The 21,997-nt window shown below is 35.0% G+C and overlaps 1 protein-coding gene and 1 long non-coding RNA gene across 2 annotated transcripts; one reads left to right on the forward strand and one right to left on the reverse strand.

The window, feature by feature from the left end:
• Positions 1-1,445: 1,445 nt before the first annotated feature.
• LOC117619950 (MADS-box transcription factor 23-like) lies at positions 1,446-20,721 on the forward strand. Its single transcript, XM_034350032.1, has 8 exons — positions 1,446-1,496; positions 1,808-1,998; positions 13,851-13,929; positions 16,800-16,861; positions 19,960-20,059; positions 20,159-20,200; positions 20,284-20,325; positions 20,497-20,721. Exons 2-8 carry the CDS (start codon positions 1,817-1,819, stop codon positions 20,719-20,721), a joined length of 732 nt encoding a protein of 243 aa, XP_034205923.1. The 5' UTR covers positions 1,446-1,496; positions 1,808-1,816.
• Positions 6,258-7,308, reverse strand: LOC117628211. Its single transcript, XR_004585957.1, has 2 exons — positions 7,214-7,308; positions 6,258-6,582 (listed from the first exon to the last, which is right to left on the reverse strand). It is a non-coding gene; the product is annotated as an uncharacterized LOC117628211 (long non-coding RNA).
• Positions 20,722-21,997: the final 1,276 nt, after the last annotated feature.

Here is a 21,997-nt window from a genome sequence, read left to right on the forward strand (position 1 = left end):
TAGCCTACTTCATAACATCATTTTATATTGATTAATAATATATCCATTCATTACAATCACTCCACAATTTCATATTTTATAATGGTTAAATGCTAATCTCATCATCTACATTATTATAGACTCAAAAATTAATAACTTATATTCCAATATAGAGAAGAAATACACAAAGGGTTCACAAAATCTAATATTAAGGTATCCAACTCAAAAATGAAAAAAGATAGGGAAATAAAAATTCACAAAGTTTAACTTAAACAAAAGATGAAGAGAAATAAAGTTTAAAAATGTAGGAGTTTTTAGTGTAAATATCATAAACTAATCTAGAAGGTAAAAGAGAGAAGTAAAAAAGAGATTAAGAAGTTTTACGGTTGAAAACAAAAAATACCTAATATATACTATTTATTTTAGGATCCTAAAACTAATCAAATATGTTAAATATTATGCATCATATATAATATTATAATACAATAAATAAAAGATGGAGTGGGGGTCTAGGACCATACTGGTCCCTTGACCTTGCCCCTATAGTAAGGGGCTTGTAATTCAAGTGATTAAGAGCATTCCTCTCCACCCAAGGACCAAGGTCTTAGGTTCAATCCCTCATTCCCCAATATCGCTTGCATCACATTTTTTTTATAAAAAAAAATGAGTAAAATGAGAAAACACAATATAAATGTGTGCTTGATTTTAGTATCCATATAAAATAAATTGTGTAGTTGTCTATATGGACAATAATTATCAGAGCATTTGCCCACCCACCATTAGCATTGTCTTCTTGCAAACCTGCATAATTTTTTAACTCATTTCTGTCCCCAATTAGGCAAGCTTTACAATATTTATAATTGAAAAAAAGTACCCACTTGTTTTAATTTATTTAGAAAAATGCCAAAATGGGTTAGACTTTGCCACCCTATCTCTTTATGGAAAGCTCCCATGTAACCCAAATAATTAGATATTTTATAATTATATAAAATTATAAATCTCCCTTTCTTGTTCAGAGAAAGCGAAGTCTTAGAAAAAAGTAAAAGAAAAAAACCATTATTTACGCGATTGGGAGTACCCTGCCTAAAACGACAGGCTCGTCAGCACCCACATGTCACTTTATCAACGGGAACACAACAGTAATTTCAAAAACCCTGTAGGGGTAAATTTGGCCGCCACCGTTTTCTATTCGCCCAACGTCTCCCGAGCAATTTGAAAAAAAGCGAAAATTCCCAAAAATGGGATGTACGTATTCGTAGACCCACGCGTCAACGATCTATACGATGGGCGGCTCTTTAAGAATTCGAAGGTCTTACGCAACCCGATTGGTCCACGTGTCCATAGTAAAGAAATCCGCTAGTGGTTTTGTACGCAAAATGATGGCGGTTTTTACTGCCCTCAGGTACACTTTCCTTATATAGCTTTGTGCTGATGTGAATCATCAGTACAGCCAAAGCTATTTTGGTGAAACCTCGGTTTGTCTCCATTACTTAAAAGCTTTCTTCTTTGAGCACCAAGTAAGTTTCTCAACTCAAATTTATTTTTATTTTCTCACACAAATTTTAATTCCTTAATTTCTTCCATCCATTTCATTTTCTCTCTCTTTCCTGGGAAATTTGTTTAATTTTCTTGCTCCCCCGATCTTGAACAAGAATGAATGAAAGAGAGGTAGAACCTAGTTAGCTTTAAGTATGCTCATGTGGCTACAAAATATTCTTGTGATTTATTTTGTTGTGCATAGAGAGTATGGTGTTTGGTTGGGAGCTGGGTTTTTTTTTTTTTTTTTTTTTTTTTTTGAAGGATAAATTGATTGACCTAGATTTGGTAGGTGTGATCGATGGGAAGGGGTAAGATTGTGATAAGGAGGATTGACAATTCGACAAGCCGCCAAGTGACGTTTTCGAAGCGGAGGAACGGGCTGCTGAAGAAGGCCAAGGAGCTGGCGATCTTATGCGACGCGGAGGTCGGAGTTATGATCTTCTCCAGCACCGGCAAGCTCTATGATTTTGCAAGCACCAGGTCCTACTTATTCTTTAACATCTTTAATTAGCTTTGTTTAAGGTTAATTACTTATACTATCTTCATATCTTGAGATCCATGCATTCCATGAGCCAATTAATTCCATTATATATTTATTTTTTGTTGAATTAATTGATGTTAATTTTTTATTTATTTTATAATTCGTTGAGAAATTACTCTATTGTTTCCATGGAAATGAAGTTAGGGAAATGGCATATGCATGTGTAGTTGTGCTGCATTGTTCAGAAGTGTTTGAGTTAACATGCAAGGACCAATTAATTTATAGAACTAATTCCTTGTCAACATAGTAATGTTTTGCTTATTCGAATCAATACAAGGTTAGTCAAATTCCAAAGGTTAGTGTTAGAGTAAGAAAGGGAAGATTACCCCCTGTTAAATGTTAATGTAACTCCATTGTCACACAAAAAAACTATATTAACTTAACTCTCGATTGCTAATAGGCTTTATAAGAAATGTTTGTATGATTTTATTTTCTTTGAAATGTTTGATACTTTTATGATTTCAACGTACACATTTTCTATAATGCTTCTTCTAAAATGACCATATCATATGAGAAAAATGCTCCCAATCCATTTCTAAGTTTCAATGGATTAATTTTATTTGTTATTTTTCTATGATTCTGACATAACTATCCTTATCGATGAATAAATGTACGTAAGACATAGGTACACCATGTAAACTTTTCCAATATTCTCGGTGAACATGTTTTATATGGTTTCGAATTCTCTTGCTACCTACTGAATGATCCCATCATATCTTCCATCTCCAACGCTAACAAAACCAAAATCATGATATAGGGCATTAACCGAACTCGAGATGCTTTAAAACCCTCTTCTCTTCTTAACAATTCATTGTTTTGTTGAATCATCATTGCCGACATATGAGCCATATTATTTTGCATCGGTTACTGCTCAATCCTACTGCCGTAGGTCGAAGATTACAGTTCCCTTGTGCCATTGTGATTCTTGTGCCTTTCCTCAAATATTGCACCTCCTTGCGAACAATTGCTTTGTGCCATTATCAATCTCTCAAAACCTCACTTTTCTAATGGAAAACAGTCTTTCTTTTGTTGCTACCAGATTCAGATTCATTGCCATTTGGACCGCTTGATCAAGTCAACAATCAGTTTGCAGATATTTTTTTTTTGGTCAAACAATCTCTTTGTAGAAAGAATATGAATAAATTGAGTTTCAGTGAAGAAGTCTTCCTTACATTGGTTGAGTTGTAGGGAACGTAATTACGTAAGTGCTTTCCCAATGCTAGTAGAATTCCAACTTTATTTCACCTGATCATCGAGAATGGATAGGCAAATGTCCACTTTGTTTCTATCTCTCCCATAATTTTAAGGATAACAACATCATTCCAATCTTACTTACAACCCAAATACCTGAGGTGAGAGCTTTCTGTCATCTTCCGGACAAGGGGTAAGGAAGAAATCATGCTCCCGGTGCGTGATACATAAAAAGTAAAATAACAAGGCGAAATATGGATTGGGTTAAAATAAAATTCTCTTATAAAAATAGGTCAAAAAGCTTACAAGTGTACCAAAAATAAGTAAAGTTCTATGACTCTCTCATCTAATTATGCTAAAATATGAATATGGTTTGAATACTTTTGGTTAAGTTGTATTATTCTCCATAAGGAGGTATATATAGGAGTTTACATAAGTACTTTACAAGGAAATAGATACAGTAATCAATTAGGTCCGTGAGCCATTCCTCGATACTCTGCTTCTGTACTAGACTGGGAAACCACATTTTGTTTTTTACTCTGCCAAGTGACTAGGTTACCTCTCACGAATATAAAGTAACCAGAAGTAGAGTGTCTATCTGTAATGGAACCAGCCCAGTCAGCATCTGTATATCCAACAACTTTAAGATCTCTAATTTTTGAGAACATTAATCCTTTCCATGAGGCTGACTTTAAGTATTTTAAGATTCGATCAACAACATTCCTATAAGAAACACTGGACAAATGCATAAACTGACTAACCACACTCAGAGTATATGCAATATTTGGTCTTGTGTGTGTCAAATATATTAACCTTCCAACAAGGCATTGGTACTGTTCCTTATTGGTTGGTTCTTGGTCCATGTCTTCACACAACTTGTGATTCATCTCAATGGGTGTGTCAACCGGCTTACATCCAAGCATTTATGTTTCAGTGAGTAGATCCATTACATACTTCCTTTGGGACAGAAATATACCCGTTTTTGACCTTACTACTTCAATTCCGAGAAAGTACTTCAGATTACCTAAATCCTTCATCTCAAATTCCTGAGACAAATACTTTTGCAGCTTCAGTTACTCTCTTGTGTCATTTCCAATTACGACTATGTCATCCACATAAACAATCAATGCAGTAACTCTTCCTCCATGATGCTTCAAGAATAGGGTGTGATCTGAATTACTGTGTATATCCAAAATTCTTCATAGATTTAGTAAATCTGTCAAATCATGCTCTAGGAGATTGCTTTAACCCATACAATGACTTTTTGGGCTTGCAAAATTTATTCTTCTTGTCACGAGCTAAATTACATCATGGTGGTAAGTCTATATATACTTCTTCTTCCAAGTCTCCATGTAAGAATGCATTTTTAACGTCAAACTGATGTAATGGCCAATTGAGATTTGCTGCTAGAGACAATAGGACTCTGATTGTGTTAATCTTGGCTACGAGGGCAAAGGTCTCCTGGTAGTCTATCCCATATCTCTCTGTGTACTCTTCACCACCAATCTAACTTTATATCTTTCAATTGATCCATCTGCTTTGAGTTTCACAGTATAAATCTACCTGCATCCTACTGTCTTATTTTCATGAGGTAAGGGCACGAGTTTTCATGTGACATTCTTTTGGAGAGTTCGCATTTCTTCATTCATGGCTTCTTTCCATTTTGGGTCTTCTAGTGCTTTAGTCACACTATTGAGGATAGATATGTCAGCCAATTGCTTCACATAGTGCACACGTGACTTTGATAATATGCTGAGAGATACATAATTATTGATGGGATATTTTCCTTTGGCTTTAAAATCTGCTTCATATTGTACTCGAGGTTTGCCAAGTTTTTCCTTTCTGAAAGCTAATATGTAGACTCTGTGCCTTCTGAAATCAAGTAATCATGGGATATTTCATTAGTGTTATCAGTTTCAGGGAAATATGTTACCTAAATAACTTTCTCAGCAAGAGATTGGTGTGGTATTGTAGCTGAAGCGGGCAAAATATCATAAAACGGTTCAATTTTCTCTTCTTGATTTTGACAATGTGGAGATGACTAATCGTCTTCCACTGGCGACCGGTCGTTGTCTTCTAGCGACCGGTCGTTTTAAAACAGGTTCTCTGTGTTAGAAGAACTATGGGGGGGCGACTGGTCGCTATCTTCTAGCGACCGGTCGCTTTGCTGTAGATTCTCTGTGTTCAAATAACTAAGGGGGGAGACTGGTCGCTTTCCATTGGCCACCGGTTGTTTTGAAGCAGAGTTGCGTCTTGGGGGAAAAAATCGAGAATTGTAGGAGTGGCGGATTCTCGATTCTCCTCCTATGCTGCTGAAAAATATATGTCATGTTCTCGGAATACAACATCTATGGAGATATAGACCTTCTATTTAATAGGATGATAACACCGGTATCCTTTCTGATGAGGTGCATAGCCAATGAAAACACACTTTTCTGCTCGATGATCCAATTTGTTTCATTGGTGATCATATAAGTGGACAAATACAACACAGCCGAAAATCTAGGGTTCCAAGTTTGGGGTGAAAGGTATTTGGATATGTGATGAAGTGTTTGAAGTGGTGTTTGGAAATTTATGATACTAGAGGGAATCCGATTGATGAGGTATGCTGCAGAGAGGATGGCTTCTCCCCAAAAAGGCCGAGACATATTGGCACCAAAGAGAGAGGCACGAACTGCTTCCAATAAATATCTGTTCTTTCTTTCAGCCACTCCATTTTGTTGGAGAGTGTAGTGGCATAAGCTTTGATGTATGATGTCATGATCTTGTAAGAACTTATTAAGATCATTGTTCAAAAATTCTCTACTATTGTCAGAACGGAGAACTTGGATTTGGGTATGAAACTGTGTTTCCACCATTTCATGGAATCGTTGAAACTTTGAACTGACTTCCTCTTTAGTTTTGATAAGGGAAACCCAAGTCATGTGTGTGCAAATCATCTATAAATATGACAAACCATCGAGCTCCTACTAGAGTGGTAATTTTAGCAAGTTCCCAAACATCAAAATGAACAAGAGAAAACAGAACCAAACTCTTATTTGAACTTAATGGGAATAGAACACGATGGCTCTTAGCCAATTCACACGTATCACACTTGAAGCTGGAAACATCAAGATTAGAAAATAATGATGTAAACAACTTCTTAAGATAACCAAACAAGGCATGCCTAATACGTTTATGTCATAACCAAACTTTGTCTCTCTTTCCCTCAGAATGAGTTCCACTTGTTGTGAAAGCTTGACCAACTTTGGTCTCACTATACCGTGCCCAGTCCAAGTAGTAGAGTTTGCCCAGCCTAGTACCATAATCAATCGTCTTTCCCGTGATGATGTCTTAAAAAACACAATAATTCAGTCAAAATGTTACAGTACACCCCAAAATATTAGTAAGTTGTGCAATAGACAACAAGTTATGGTCCAAGATGGAACAAGCAATATAGAATCTAGATGTAGGGAATTAGAGAGAGATAGAGAGCCCTTCTCAACCACAATGGAGGGGGTACCATTAGCATTAGACTTCATCGACAAAGTGGATGATTTGCGACTAATAAGTTGGTCAGGATCAAATGTCATGTGATCCATAGCACCCGAGTCAATAATCCATGTAGAAAATATCATAAAAAGATACACCAATCTAGATCACATCACATCATTACTTCATATCTCGGTTATCATTCGTAGCATGTAACCCACCACGTGACCCTTAATACCCCACTACCTTATGTCCCCGTGTGGTACATATATCCCCCGGATACCCCAACACTCAAATTCTCATGTTCCACGAATAGTACATACTTCACAAATAGTCCAATCAATATATATAGTGTGAAATATTGCACCAAATTAGACATGTTTGACTTGAAATAGAGAGATATTTGTAAATAGAACAAAGTCATGATAATTCATGGTTTGTCATTTTATCACAAAATAAGACTTTTTAGAACACATTACATGAACCACTCACCTCAATAATGAGAACCCTTAAAAGAATTGGCAAGATAACTCATCCAAGAATCTCCACCAACGCACTCCCTCCTCCCCCTTCTCTCTCTAACTTTCTTTCTAATTTCTCATGTTTAGAAACTATGAGGTTATGCTCATATTTATAGTGGTTATAGGGATATGATAAACTCCAATATTTAAAAGGATAACAACATCCAAGTTTATCCAAAGGATATCTTAATAAGATAAGATCATTCAAATTTATTTAAAGAATAAATATCTTAAAAAGATAAGATCATTTAAATTCATCCAAATGATAAATATATTAAGAAGATAAGGTCATCCAAATTTATTCAAATGATATAAACATAATCTTTTATCCTTTTAAAATAGATGTCTTCATAGATCAATTGAGGGCGTGGAACCAAACCCATCCTTAGCTTAAGAAAAGGTTCAGGCCTTAGGAGCAATAACTTGAAAAGCAAGTCATCCTAGAGTTGAGTCATATGGAGATTTAAGTCCATGGGAATGACCCGTTAGTAAATATGTGGAGGTATAATCCACGTGTGTAAAAGTTACAAAACAATATTTTAGGAAAAACTCGTGAAAATATAGACAAGAAAAAAACAAAAGTATACAAAATAATTTAGGTCTAGTAAATATGTGGTGTTATAATCCACGTGTGTAATAGTTACAAATAGAAAATCCTATGACTAAACTTCCAAGTTTGTGTCAGATCTTCAATTGTAAGGTGGAAAATATTTAAGTATGTTTTAAGGACTTGATAAAAAAAATGCTATAGGATTTTTCACAAGGGCTTGATTAAGAGTGCTTTAAGTTGTAACGTAGAAGTTGTGTGATCCACTAGTAATAGAACGGAGGTGGAGATAAAAGCATACACCTTGGGAGTTCTTTGGGTTGCCTACTCAATTAGACCTAGGTAAGTAAGTTGGAGACAATACCAAATGATGACTCATGATTAGTAATGGGCCACATTGATCCATTTCTTGCCTTACTCCAATTTGTTTGGATCCATCTAACTCTCAAAGTTTTGCCAATAATTTAGTTTCTAATTTAGTTTATTAAGGGAGGACAACAAAAAAAGGCGGCCAATCTAACGTTATATTCCTAACAACTCCATCCGAGATGTAGTCAAATAAAGAATCACTTTTGAGAACCTTTTGGTCATTTAATTCTTTACAAAAAGTGGCCCTATATGTCATCAAAATTGTGTGGCTAAAAACTGAACTTCCTAAAATGATATTAGGTCCATTTTTTATAAAGAAGATAGTGTGATATGGTAAAAATACTTTCAAAAGTGACTTTATTTGACGGCATCTTGGATGAAATTGCTAGGACTATGATGGTGGGGGCTATGTTGACCAATTTTGTATAATTCAAGAGAAAAATTAGCTAAGACAAAGTTTTAGGGGGAGGGGTAAAATGACAATATCGATATAATTTAGGGAGAAAAACTGATTACAGAAAGAAGATGTTGATCTCTTGGTTGGTTTGTAATGTTATCATCCGTGGAGGTAGTTTTGATAATCTAGTCTCCAAAGAGAGAGTGGCAAAATCGAACCTTTAAGTTTACCAACATCTAAGGCCATATCAAATCAACTTTGTTCAAGAAAAAAGGTGTACGTGGCATTTATGCCAGATTCTTAATTGTCACATTATGCCCTTGCCCCAGTAGGATGACCAGTATGACACTCCTTATAAAATGTCCACCATATGAGGAGGGATCTAGTATCCACGTGGACACATTTTTCTTCGGGTGTTTTATTGTGCAGAAACACTCCAAGACTTTGTCATTGATGGATTATGCGATGCATGCACACACAAACCCTTTAAGAATAAAACACACACACCACAAAGAGAGTAAGCAAACACACAAGAATACAAAGATTTATAGAAGTTTGGCCTTATGCATACGTCCTCTTTGGTAATCCTCTCGAGAAATTTCACTAGAAGAATAGGAACCACTTTGGTTACAACAAGAAACCCCTTAACTCTCTATCCTCTCAAAACCTAGGTCTTAATTTCTCTCAAATCCTTTGATGCCCTTGTAAACACTTAAGAATTCACCATTGAATTCTGTCTTGTGTTTCTCTCTTGAAAATTCACTCTTGAATTCTCCAATCTTACTTTATCCTACCCCTAAAAGTCATATTTATAATGCATAGGATTTAATTACAAGTTAACTGGAAATAGGAAACTAAAACCCTATTAAATTAGCCTAGAAATTTCCAAAATAATAGGAAACCACACGCCAAAACGCGAAAACCGCGCTCGGCCCTGTTCACGTGACAATTGGTTGTCGAGAGTAGATGATTGGTCGTTGCTCTCGGCCAAAACCGATCGATTGCTTGCACTGTAACTCCTCTTATTGCGACTTCTTCTCCTCTTCCTGCTGCTACTCCTTACAGCCTTTTGTTTCCTCTTCCTCCTCCGCATCCATGGTGAGCCAAACTTCAACATGCTTAGCCTGAAACCAAATAAGGAATTGGGGTTTGGATTTTAAGCTCCAGATTTTGGGGTTTGAAGTTTGGAACTTGGGATTTGGGTTTTATTTTTAGGTTTGGGTTTGCTTTTATGATTAACGTACGTATTACAAGCATTCGTTTTATGTTAGACTTGATATTATTTGCAATTTTTTATATGTTATAAGGAAAAATAGAAGATTTAATTGACAAAACGAATAAATGTGAGACGACGTGAGAGATGAATTTGAGTTTACATGTTTGGACATGACGAGTTAATATTATGATGTTTAATACACGACACGAACACAAAACTAACACGGTAAAACACAACCGGTTAGCCATGCCTGCAGTGAATACACATGGCCTTAGTCAAATTGAATTCTTTCTAAAACTCCTAAATTCCACATCGGACAATTGACCCCCCAAAAAAATAAAATAAAACACATCCGACAATAAGAAAAGTTTATTACACCGCATTAACAAAGCAAAATAATAATAAAAATTCATAGAACTTTGAATATTTGTTCTCTTCTGAATATCCAGGAGTAGACAAACCCTATTTGACATTGTCGTGCATGTACCATACTTATACCGTGCATGGAATTTTGAATGCCACTTGTCACTTGTGTATGCTACCAAATCCAAATGGAGAGGGATTTGCTGGTCCATACATCCCTCCTCCTAAGTGACCTTATTAATTGTTTATTTGTATAAAATGCTAAAATGATCACACGATGGATATGCAATATGAGTGTATGTTAAAGTAGGGAAAAAATAAAAATAAAAGTGAGGTGAATGGAGAGAGTTTAGGGGACGAAAATGAACATACCGACTAATCCAAAATGTATATTTTATCTTTGCACGTTGTTAGCACGTCACTCACATCACTAGATTTAAGATATGTTGAAGAAAGATATGAAGACCAACTTTCAAATTTTTTCCAAGTTGAAAGTAAGATGGATTATTGATGAATGACCTTATTCATGAAGGTAGTAGAGGAAACGTTTCTTTAATGACTAATCCATCTTCTAACTTCAACTTGAACAAAATTTGGAAGTTGGCCTCCATTTCTTGCTTCAACCTACCTTAAATCTAGTGAGTCATCCAATACAATATAATCCTAGAAACCAAATGTGACCTAATCTTCTAGGTCTTATGTTCCATTTAGGGGGTCTGATCAAGATCAAGCTCTTTCAATATACTAATCCATTTTGTCAACAAATTGGGACTTTTCCTTATTGATCAACCTCTACAATATTGTGACAGTGGATCTCTTGAAAACTTCCGACCATGGTTTTTTCTAATTCGACAATGCATCGATTTAAGTCTTAACTAATCCTACGCTTGATCCAATAAACCCTCTCCTAAGTAAGAAGAATTAGATAAGCCGCCCTTCAGTGCCGCAACAAGGGGGGAATGGTCTCTGCCCCTCCTCTCTTTTCCTATTTACCATTCCCCCGCTTCTTTTCTCTTCTTCCCTTTCAACTCCTCTCTCTCTCTCCGAATTTCTGGGGCTTTTTTTTTGTTTGGTTTTTATTATTATTATTGTAGGTTCTTAGGTTGCAGCAACTTCAGTGGTGTTTACTCTGTCCCCACTGTTGTGGCAGCAACTGTAGTAGCATCGAAGGTTTTTTGTTTATGTTCGAGTCTGCCTTTTTCCAAGTTATGGCTTTGGGTTGGTTTTGTTTGGTGTGAGTTATTTGGTGTTGAATAAGTGCATCAAACCCGAAAGAAGAGTTTGATGCTTGTTTGTGATCTTTCTGCTGAAGAGTTTGCATTGTGGGTGCTATAGCTGGTTTTTCTAGACATGCTTTTATGCCGGACTTTCTTTGGCCATGTGTGGCTATAAGGGAATGTATACTGTATGAGTTTGCTGTTGTCATTGGATCCCTCCGTATTGATTATAACCTCTTTGTGGATAGCAGTTGTAACCCCTTTATGGGTAGTTCTAGTGGCCCTAGTATCTATTGTATTTGTATTACCCTCGTGTCACAATTTATGAATGCAATCTTCCTACCGTTTGACCCCCAAAAAATAAAAATAAAAATAAAAACCCTCTCCTCTTCCCCCTCAAGTTCAAAATATCAATCCACACCTAGAGCCTATTCTCATGTGTAACCCTAATCTAGACTCCAAGTACTCTTACAAGACATCAACGTCTCGTCCTAATCTTAATCTTTGACTCACACCTTCAATCTTGATGCACTTGAGTCTGCATGTTGCTCCAGACACAGATGTCAATGCTAAGCCCACCTTATGTTTTCTTATACATACATGTCATGAAATTGCGTGATGTTCAAACTACCTACACACAAAAAGCACCCTATTCTAATGTCTAGCAAAGAAGGAAATTTATCTGAGTCTTCTCTTAAGCCCAAACCTAGGTCTAAAATACAATCTTGTCCGAATTTTGATAATCTTGACTTCCTCTTGACTTGAGTCTCCAAGTTGCCCCAAACACACTTAAAACATAGGCACGTACCCATCCTCTGAAGTTTTCATTATATACATCCATGTCATGAATTTACCAATGCCTCGTATTAAAGTTCACTCATACAATATTTGGATTTTATCTTTCAACCTTCGAATATTTTGATCAAACAACTATATAGCCTTAAAACAAATGTGTTTTATATATGATAGTTACAAGAATTAACTTATTCTGATATTAAAGTCTAGATTTCTTCTTAATTTTGATGTCAGTCGACTGGTAGATGTCTGTTGACCAACATGACTAACATGATGCTTATAACTATCTGAAGCACAGTGCTTCTATCAGCTGCAACTTTAAAGTTGAAATGATGTTGGTTGTAATCAAATAGCTAAAAGACTTATAATATAGTTGATTTTTTGTATGAATGATCCTCCAAAAAGAACAAAAAAAGAAAAAGGGTTCAATCATTAGCCCCGTCGGGGGTGAGATGTTCAAGTTTTTCTTAAACAATGACATACTCAGTTGAAGCTTTTTGTATGTATATGTGTGCGCAGTTGAAGCTTCTTGTGCATGTATGTGCGCTCGCTGTGGCAACATAAGTACAAGGTTGATTCGTGCTCGAATGTGGGTCTAACAAAATAAATATTTATGTTGCTAGATATGTATGCTGATATGAATAAAAAATCATGTTGTTGACTTGAGAAGCAAACACTTTAACCTGATAAATTTCCACTGCTATTTTTGTTGAAACTGCAGCATGTAGAAAAGCAATATAGTTGAAAACTGATGAGCCCGTTCGGAATCAATATAGAAACAGCTGACACAGGTGCAAACAAAAATATGGGCAGAATATTCCTCTCCAACAAATATTTGCCTACAGCCTCGTTCTCCTCCTCATCATCATTTTCAGAATCACAATCCAAGCCATAAATCCTTTACGATATCATCACCACCCCGCTATTATCAGCTAATCCAGAATAATTTTAGTCAGCTGTTAGAATCTAGTTCTAAGAATTTACTAACAGACAGTCATAGAGACACACTTCCAAACTCAGTTCCCACCTCTGTCCGGATTCAATCCACTGCAATAATACCTACTCTGGAAATTCCCATTCAACTCTAAAGTGCCACGCAGCTGTATCGATTGAACTGACATTAGTAACTGGACAAGCTCTTGTAGACATAGTTCAGAAAATATGAAAGCAAAGCTCTTGATCATTGATAAATATGCAGTTTCAAAGACGGGCTTTATTCTTGTTATGCATCAGCATATGCAAATGACTGAAACAAGCTAGTATGAAATCATATTGCAGCTAACTTACAAGGGGAAAAAAAGGAGGGAAATACAGAGTTGTTAATTTTTTTATATAAGTAGTTCTTATGTCACATATTTATGTCTAATGGTCCCATTTCTTGAAGAAACTGAATTTAGAGTTAGAAAGTTGATTGGCTAAAACAAGTTAGGACGGGAAACAGATACATATCTCTAGTTCCCTACTTCAAACAATGTCTGCTTGAACATCTGAAAACCATAGATTTATCAGATATCACAGCTTACAAGATATATTATTTCGGGGGAGTAGATTAACAGTCTATAGTCTAAAATGTTATCATGATATGTTGGTTTTCTTTTGTTACATGTCCGTGTGCAGCTTCTTGAAAATACATTCCTAATTTTTTTGTACCAAGTTAACCAAAAGCGAAGAGTGTTTCTGATAAAACTGAATCTTCTTTACCAGCATAAAATCAGTAATTGAACGATACAACAAAGCGAAAGAGGAGCACCATCAATTTGGAAATCCAACTTCTGAGATTAAGGTAATCTTCAGTTCTGAGTCCTGCATTTTTTTCTTTAATAGTTTATCTTCAAGGCGTATTTAGAATATGATTCTTCAACGTGCTGTTCAGTATTACAAATAGATTATCTGGCATGATAAACCAATCATGAAATCATACATCAAAATATGCATTTACTCAGACATATATATATATATATATATATATATCTCATTCTGTAAATTTATCTCATTCTATAAATTTAATGATTCTGAATAAAATAAACCAAATTATTGAATAAATTTTGAAATTATTTGAGAAAATAATGAAATTAAAAATGAAAACAATAGGACATCCCAAACTTTCAGAAGAAAAGGGCGTTGGGAGAAATGCACTGTTGGATTACATCAAGAAATCAAATAGGCAGAACGCATCAAGATGTTAGTAACAAGTAAATATAATACGGTACAGCAGCCACTTCCAAAAATTTGTAGGACAGCCAAGGAATACTGGAATTGCGTTTCAGTCAGTTTCCCAAGGTGGATAAAAGAAATATTGGCAGTTCTAGCTTATACTGTCTCAACGACGGCTGCTTTTTCAGGAAAAACACATTCAAAATAACTCATAACCTTGAAATATGATACTCGAAACTTTTCCAAACCACAATTTACAAAAATACATAAACTAGATTTAAAAAGAAACACCGTTCTCCATACACAACCTGAAATCATGGTTGTATGTTCGAAGTTGGAAGTTGGAAGTTGGAACACATATCATCTGAGCAGCCCCCATATAATGGCCTAAGGGGTCTCCTTTGGTGGTATTGGAATGCACCAGTTTTATGGCTTTCATGGCTTTCACTCACAATATTATTTTGGTGGCAATTTTCATATTACCTGCCTACCTAGACATACAAACTTCTATTGCTCATAAATTATGTCTATACACTCGAAAGAAATTGCAACCTCACCCGTCCTAAGAAATAAATTGAAAATATTATTAATAACCATAATGAAGCCATACAATTGCACAAGTACATTAGCCTATCAAATGTGTTGTATTTAGCAGAAGTACATTTTCAATCAGAAGTGACGAAATATGGTGTTCACAATAAAATCATCAGCTGCTTCGCAGTGAATAATAAGTTAGCAACAAGGTAAAAGAATATGAGGAAAAAAAAAAAAATTAGTACAGATTTAAGAAGATACCGTTAAAAAGTAGAAACATAAAACTGTCAAAGAAGTAGTCCTCTCAGAATCCATTTTGTACAGGCTACAACGACTGTCCAAAATAGGATGCATTTAGAAAGATTTTTTGAATTAAAAATCCAGATTTCACCATTGTTTATGTCATTGCTCGCAAGCAAGTTTTGCTTCTCTACTGTCACAGAAATAACACACAGGAGCATATAATTTCAAACCACTTATTCCTTTTTCCAACTGGTCAATTAAAGTTCACCTCTTAAACGATAAAGTGATTTGCATGTCACAGAAAGAAAACTGTGATAGCAAAGGACTTCCATGTATAACTAGTTGCCAATTCAACGTGTATTGTCTACTTCATGAGCAAAAGTTAAAATCATAGTTTTGAACCAATCCAACCTTGATGACTTGGCGTTGATCAAGAATTGGATTATTTTCCTTCCGGCTTGTCGCATCAATGAAACGCCTAAAAGAAATGACTAAGATGACAGGAAGATTATGGACGGACTAGATTGGCAAATTCAATTCAGATTTAATGCTGTTTCATCCGCCAAATCCATGATGCCCGTCATTTGCAATTGCAGAAGGAAAAGATCAGTCCAGAGACTACACATACGACATAAAGACAAAGCCCCTATAGCTGCACAGCTTTCAAAATAATTCCATTAAAAGATAGTTCATTTTTCTTGATAGATCATAGCAACAAAGTATTAATCCTGAACACGATGTGGAATCGAGCAAAGATGAATGGCTAACCTCCCAAAGTTCAGTAACAATGGGAATAGAGGTTATTGCTAAGACAAAGCGTCAAATATGTCTGCTCTCACATTTGTGAAGTTGTTTCAGTAATAAGAAATTGGTTCACCATTTCCAGGGGAATCCCTTTTTAGTTTGAGGTATTTCAATTCAAGTATGGAGCTCTGAACAAGGGTCAGAACGCAACTGCTGGTAAGACTCATCCTAGAGGCACTAAAAATGTCACTCTGAGAATTTCTCCAGTTCCACTTTTCCTTTCTAGACCAAAAAACTCTCTATAAAGCTGTACATATAGGAGGTAAATGGAACCCATAAAAGAAATTAGGGCAAGAAAACAATAGCGCATTGCTCCTTGATCATATAAATCAAGTTCTATATCCATACAAAGGCATCATATGCCAAAATGCTAACCGTGGCAACAATTTACAGATTTTCTGTTCTTGTCAATAGAAACATCTGTGCATTGCAACTTTCTATTTCTACTAATTATAAGAAACCAGGATGCTATTAAAATTCAGTTCCAGCTGCGTACCTGACTTTGATCCTTTAGCTCGCAGACTAGCAATGGACCCCTAACTAGTGTCATGTTAAGCTCAATTTCTCCTTTATGGTGGTCCCATCAATTTAGAGAACTAAAATGCAAGCACGCGATGTGAGTTACATTATGTAACTGCATAATGCAGGTATAAAAGAGGTTACAATTCAAGTAGTAGGTAATGCTTGCATACAAAAGATGTTGCGAGTAAGTAGTTTATGATCGTTTAATATAAGCTCATGATTTTCCTTGCATGTTTACATTGGTATATGAACAAAACCTTTATGCTGACCATAATATCATACAAATAAGAGCCTTGTTTTCACATATAGCTGCTATTATGTTGAAGTGGCCAATTTCCACTTAAATATGTTCATTGTAATAGTTATGACTAAAGGTGGTCTTTTTTTACTTCCTAGTTATGGCAAAGGGAGGCAGCAATGTTGAGGCAACAACTTCAAAACTTGCAGGAAAACCATAGGTATAATGATTTTCCTTTTTATCACGAATTTATTGTATCATATATTAACCATGAAACACAAGCACTATAGAAGCACAAATAAAAATGAAACATTAGAAAGTCAGAATACAATTAGGGCGCCTACATGTGAGAAGATAACATGCACGTACGTTCTAACAACACTTCACTAAAGCTTCATTTCCTAAAGCATTGCTCTATTCATAAAGGTGAGATATCTAAGTCTATCACCAATTGCATACCTGATGTTTCAACATTTTTGTTCTTAGACGCTTCAAAAGGTGCTAATATCAAGAAGTTATTTATTGTTTGGATCATTCAACGGACCTGAGTGTAATTTAGTTTCCTACATTAGATTTCTTTCTTTTCCATCTTTTGGGAGAAGCTTTGAATTTGAGCTTCTCCAGAAACTCCATTTTCACCACTACAATTCATAGGAAAAACAGATTAACAAAAGAGCACTTTATATGGTGCGAAACTGCTGCTCAGCTGTGCCAAGAGCTGCACCAAATGGACACTTACAGTAGTTGGGTTAAAGAGGTAATGAAGAAGATGAATGTAGGGGAAACAAATTGAACTTAATGGAACCCCTATTGAAGGTTGCAAATTCTTCAGCAATATGGTATGGCCTGACTTTCTAAATACAATCCTATTTGTAATCGCACCTTATTGGCTTTCTTTTAATAAAGTCTTCATTTCTTATAAATACAATAATAATAATTACTTGACTAATTACCTAGTTTTAAAGAACAAAGGTGAAGCTTAGGGTAAAACTATCTATTTTAGGTTAAATCTTCAGTCATAACCTGACACTTTGGTTGGAGGGAAAGGGGAAGGAGTGTGCGGGCAGTGTTGGTATGCATGTACATAATAAACTAAAGGCATGAAGAAAAAAAAAAACATTGGAGAAGAAATGTGATTTTTATTCTAGAACAAACAACAATAGAAGCTATCTTCTTACTGAAGGGACTAGTGGAGGAGCTTAGAGAGAAAAGGAATGGTCATATATGGTTTTCATAGATTCAGAAGTATAGTTTATAAGCAGTGGACTATAGATAAAAAAGCAAGACTTGTAAAGTAGGAAATACTTGGTCAGTTTTTTTTAAATAATAGTAGGTCTTTATCAATAATTGGAATTAAGTCCCAACCGAACCTTTCCAGAAGTGATCAATAAAGACATTTACACAAACTTTGCAAATGACATCATGCTATTAAATTAAAACATGAAATAGCAATATTAGTAAATCAATTTGATTGCCAAAACAAACAACTATGGAAGTTAATTTCTTATTTATGAAATTTGTGTAAGATCTAAGAGAAAAGGAAACGAGATACCAAGTCTATGTTAAAGTTCCTAAGAAGGAAGCACATTGGAGTTTACAAAAGAAGGTAGTTCATTCCAAAACATCAGTTCTAGATAGAGGATTAACAAGCCAAAACTAGCAGAGGAAGTAACAGTTTATTTGAAATGACAAAAGGTTTTATTAAGGAATAGGGACACAATGAAGTCTGCAGCACTTTGCATATGTTATTGATAAACTTACTACATCTATTTACAATTTTGTCTAATAGTTTATGCAATCTGGAAATGATAAAGACATAAGAATAAGTTATCATAAATTTCTGTTTTTCTTTTTCATTGTTTAAGTATTTTTGTTTTTGGGCCAATTGTTGTTCAGCTTTATGATATTGAAGGGCATCTTATGCTGTATACTTGATTATGAAAGACCTTAGCTGTTGGAAATTCATAACAAAAAGTTTTCTGCTTTTCCAAATTTCTTTTATGACATAAACTTGTGCTATTCCAATTTTATCACAACCAACTGTTTTTAAGGTAGGCACACTGTTGGCATATAAAGACGTAAGGCCATACTGAGAGTAAGTTCTAATAAATATTGGTTTTATCTGCCAAAGAAGTGTGGTATTAGAGCAAATGAGCTCAGTCTAACTCAAATTTTTTTAATGAACCAGCAAAGAAATCCACATACTGCTGTCGAAAGCAAACAGATTAAATGTTCATTAAAAAAACCTCTAGCCATGTTAATCAAACACCGATATTAATTATGCTTTCACTATCACATTTGGAGAACTTTTACCAAAAGTCTATAAGAAATAAAAGAGAAGAAAAGAGTTAAGATCATCAGAATAAATTAAATTCTCATCAACTTATCAAAAACTGTCACTAAATTTATGTATACAATCACATTTTGGGAACTTATGCCAAAAAGAAAAAGAAAATGAAAGTTAAGATTTTCAGAACAAATCAAATTTTCATATCAACCTATCTTTATGCATGAAATGATTTTCCATTTCAAAGAAATCTTCACATCCACAAGTTACGTTGAAAGCACTATCACTTGGTGTCGTATTGAGGTAAACTCAAGAGAAACCTCATACATGCTTTAGTTCATATCTATCTTCACAAATGTATCAAATGATTCTAGAACTGCTCACGGTTCAAATACTACCAAATTAATAAACAAAGCAGGTGGAGTCATTTCTTAATAGTGTATATACTGCATTGAGCCCAAAACGTTGCCAATGCAGTATATTCACTATTAAAGCTAGACATTGTTGAATTATTGTTCTTTTCTCTTCTGCTATTGGTGGATTACTTGATCACTTTACTTTAAAGTTTCTCTTACGAAATAAAATTTCATCTTTTTGTTTCAAAAGAACTGCATTGAGCCAAATGGAATGTTCCATGATTTCAAACCAGATGATATCAAGAGTCCAAAGGTTATGACAGAATTGTTGTATGATGCTGGTAGAATAAATAATTTTAACATTGATTTACAGATTACCATGATGAAGTGACAACTTTTCACATGCATGCTTCAGAATTTGCACTAAGTAATTGACAATGTTTATGCTCCTCAAGATAGTCTATACTGTAATTTAAACCTACCTAAACAGGACAATCCAGAGCTCAAAAAAGTGGGATTCGGTATAGCCAAACAAACAACCAGTGTAACCAATAAAGATGTTTAGCATCAAAAGAGAATTGTTATGCATCTCATAAATCCAACTCACTACTGGATTTAAGATGTCCGAAATCCATGTTTAGGGCCTAAACAATGTTTACCTCTCAATGATTACAGGCAAATGATGGGCGAAGAGCTTTCTGGCCTCAGTGTTAAAGATTTACAGAATCTGGAGAACCAATTGGAAATGAGTCTTCGGGGTGTCCGAATGAAAAAGGTAAGACACTGCCATTCTCTAAGCAATCACTCATTCTTTGAAAAAAAAACTCTTTAAATGTTTGTGTATGGTGCTAAATTAAAACTTTCACTTTTGTAGGATCAACTTTTAATGGATGAAATACAAGAACTAAACAGAAAGGTTAATTTTGCGAAACTTTGGTACCATATTCAGCATGTTCCTCTTTATTACTTAAGCAGCTAAATTTAAACGTGTGTGTGCAGGGGAACCTCATTCACCAAGAAAATGTCGAGCTGTATAAGAAGGTAAACCTAACTCGTCAACAAAACATGGAATTATATAAGAAGGTACTGGTTTTGATAACTAAAACAGACTTCAACTATCCTCAAAAGACTGATAAAAAATCTAAAAGCCAACCTACAACATATTGCAACATTTTTTCAATAACACCTCAACAGAAAAGTTTCACATCCCAGGTATATGGAACAAGGGATGTAACTGGAGCAAATAGAAATCCCCTTCTGACAAATGGTCTAGGTATTGGAGAGGACTCACATGGACCTGTCCAACTCCAGCTTAGCCAGCCACAGCAGCAAAACTGCGAGACAACAGCAAGAGCTACAAAGCTGGGGTATACCTCCCTTCCTAAAACTCCATCATCCATTATGATTACCATTTTTAATTTGCCAAATGTTGATTAAATTGTTTCCATGATGACTACTGCAGACTACAACTACATTAGCAAAGAAGATGCATCAGATTAGGACGACGTTGCTTGATTTCTATCAAGAACAAGGTTGATGGATACAAATTTATGTTCTATAAGAGGAATGTGGTAAAAGAACCACAGAACAATCAGAAAAGGACCTTGATTTAAAAGCAAACAATGCTTTGATGTGTGTGTGACAATCAAACAAAACAAATATGTAAAGATGAGATTTATATATAATAAAGAATAACTGAATTGCACTTCAGGTGCAATGCAGCTTTTAAAATCTCTAAGTCTGTCTGCATCCATGAAATAAGCAAACTTGCTCTGAAGGCTGACATTTGCACTCGTATTGGAAAATATGGTGGAATGTTTATACGCAGGTTATCAATTTGTTCAACAAAAAATATCAAGTCCAGCAGTTGCTTTAAAAAAGATGAAAATATAAAGAGAAAGAAGCAAAACTGTTGAATCATCTCAACTTAACTGCGTTCAAGTTCAGTCCACCCAAGTATTGTATTTCACAAAATGGTATATGAGGTACTTACCTCCTTGTTCACGCAATTTGATTTACATAGACAGCATCAAGAGCAATTTCATGTCTTTATTGCAATATAATTTCCTGCATGGCAATAATAGAGGGTTAAGAACGCACACTAAGGGTTATCTGGTCATTGACAGTTTTCTTTATAATATACTATATATTTTGTATGCAGACAGAGGATAGTGCTACGAATAATATATATTACAGAAAAATAGAGAGAACGAGACCTAGAAGATTCCACGCACTTGAACCACCGCAGATTATCATACAGGTAGGTATGACAATATGCAAAATTCTTTTATATAATAAACTTTCTCTAGGACTAGTCAAATGAAATAGATTCAAATTTATGTTATCAGCTGGGAAAAAAATCATGCATGGTCGAATGGAAGTAAAACTCATTAATGCTAGTTACCATCAAATGTTGATCCTGGACCAACTTTGATTGAAACAAACATAGAATTTGTGAGTAAAATGTTTCATTTCTCAAATGCAGCGCAATCCATAAATATTAAGGCTCCAGGACCATTACACAGTAATTCTTCTTATATTAAGTTAGGACTAGAAGACTATGCATGCCTAGCTTGCAGACACCAGACAATCCAAAGCCACTCTACGTTATTTACTTATGTAAACAACATAACTCTAATTAAGATTACCACAATCAGATATATGTGTTCAGAATTATGGTTTCCAAATTTGTATCAGACACCAAATAACTTGC

The sequence above is a fragment of the Prunus dulcis genome, chromosome 1 (genome assembly GCF_902201215.1).
Source record: "Prunus dulcis chromosome 1, ALMONDv2, whole genome shotgun sequence".
Lineage (NCBI taxonomy): Eukaryota > Viridiplantae > Streptophyta > Magnoliopsida > Rosales > Rosaceae > Prunus > Prunus dulcis.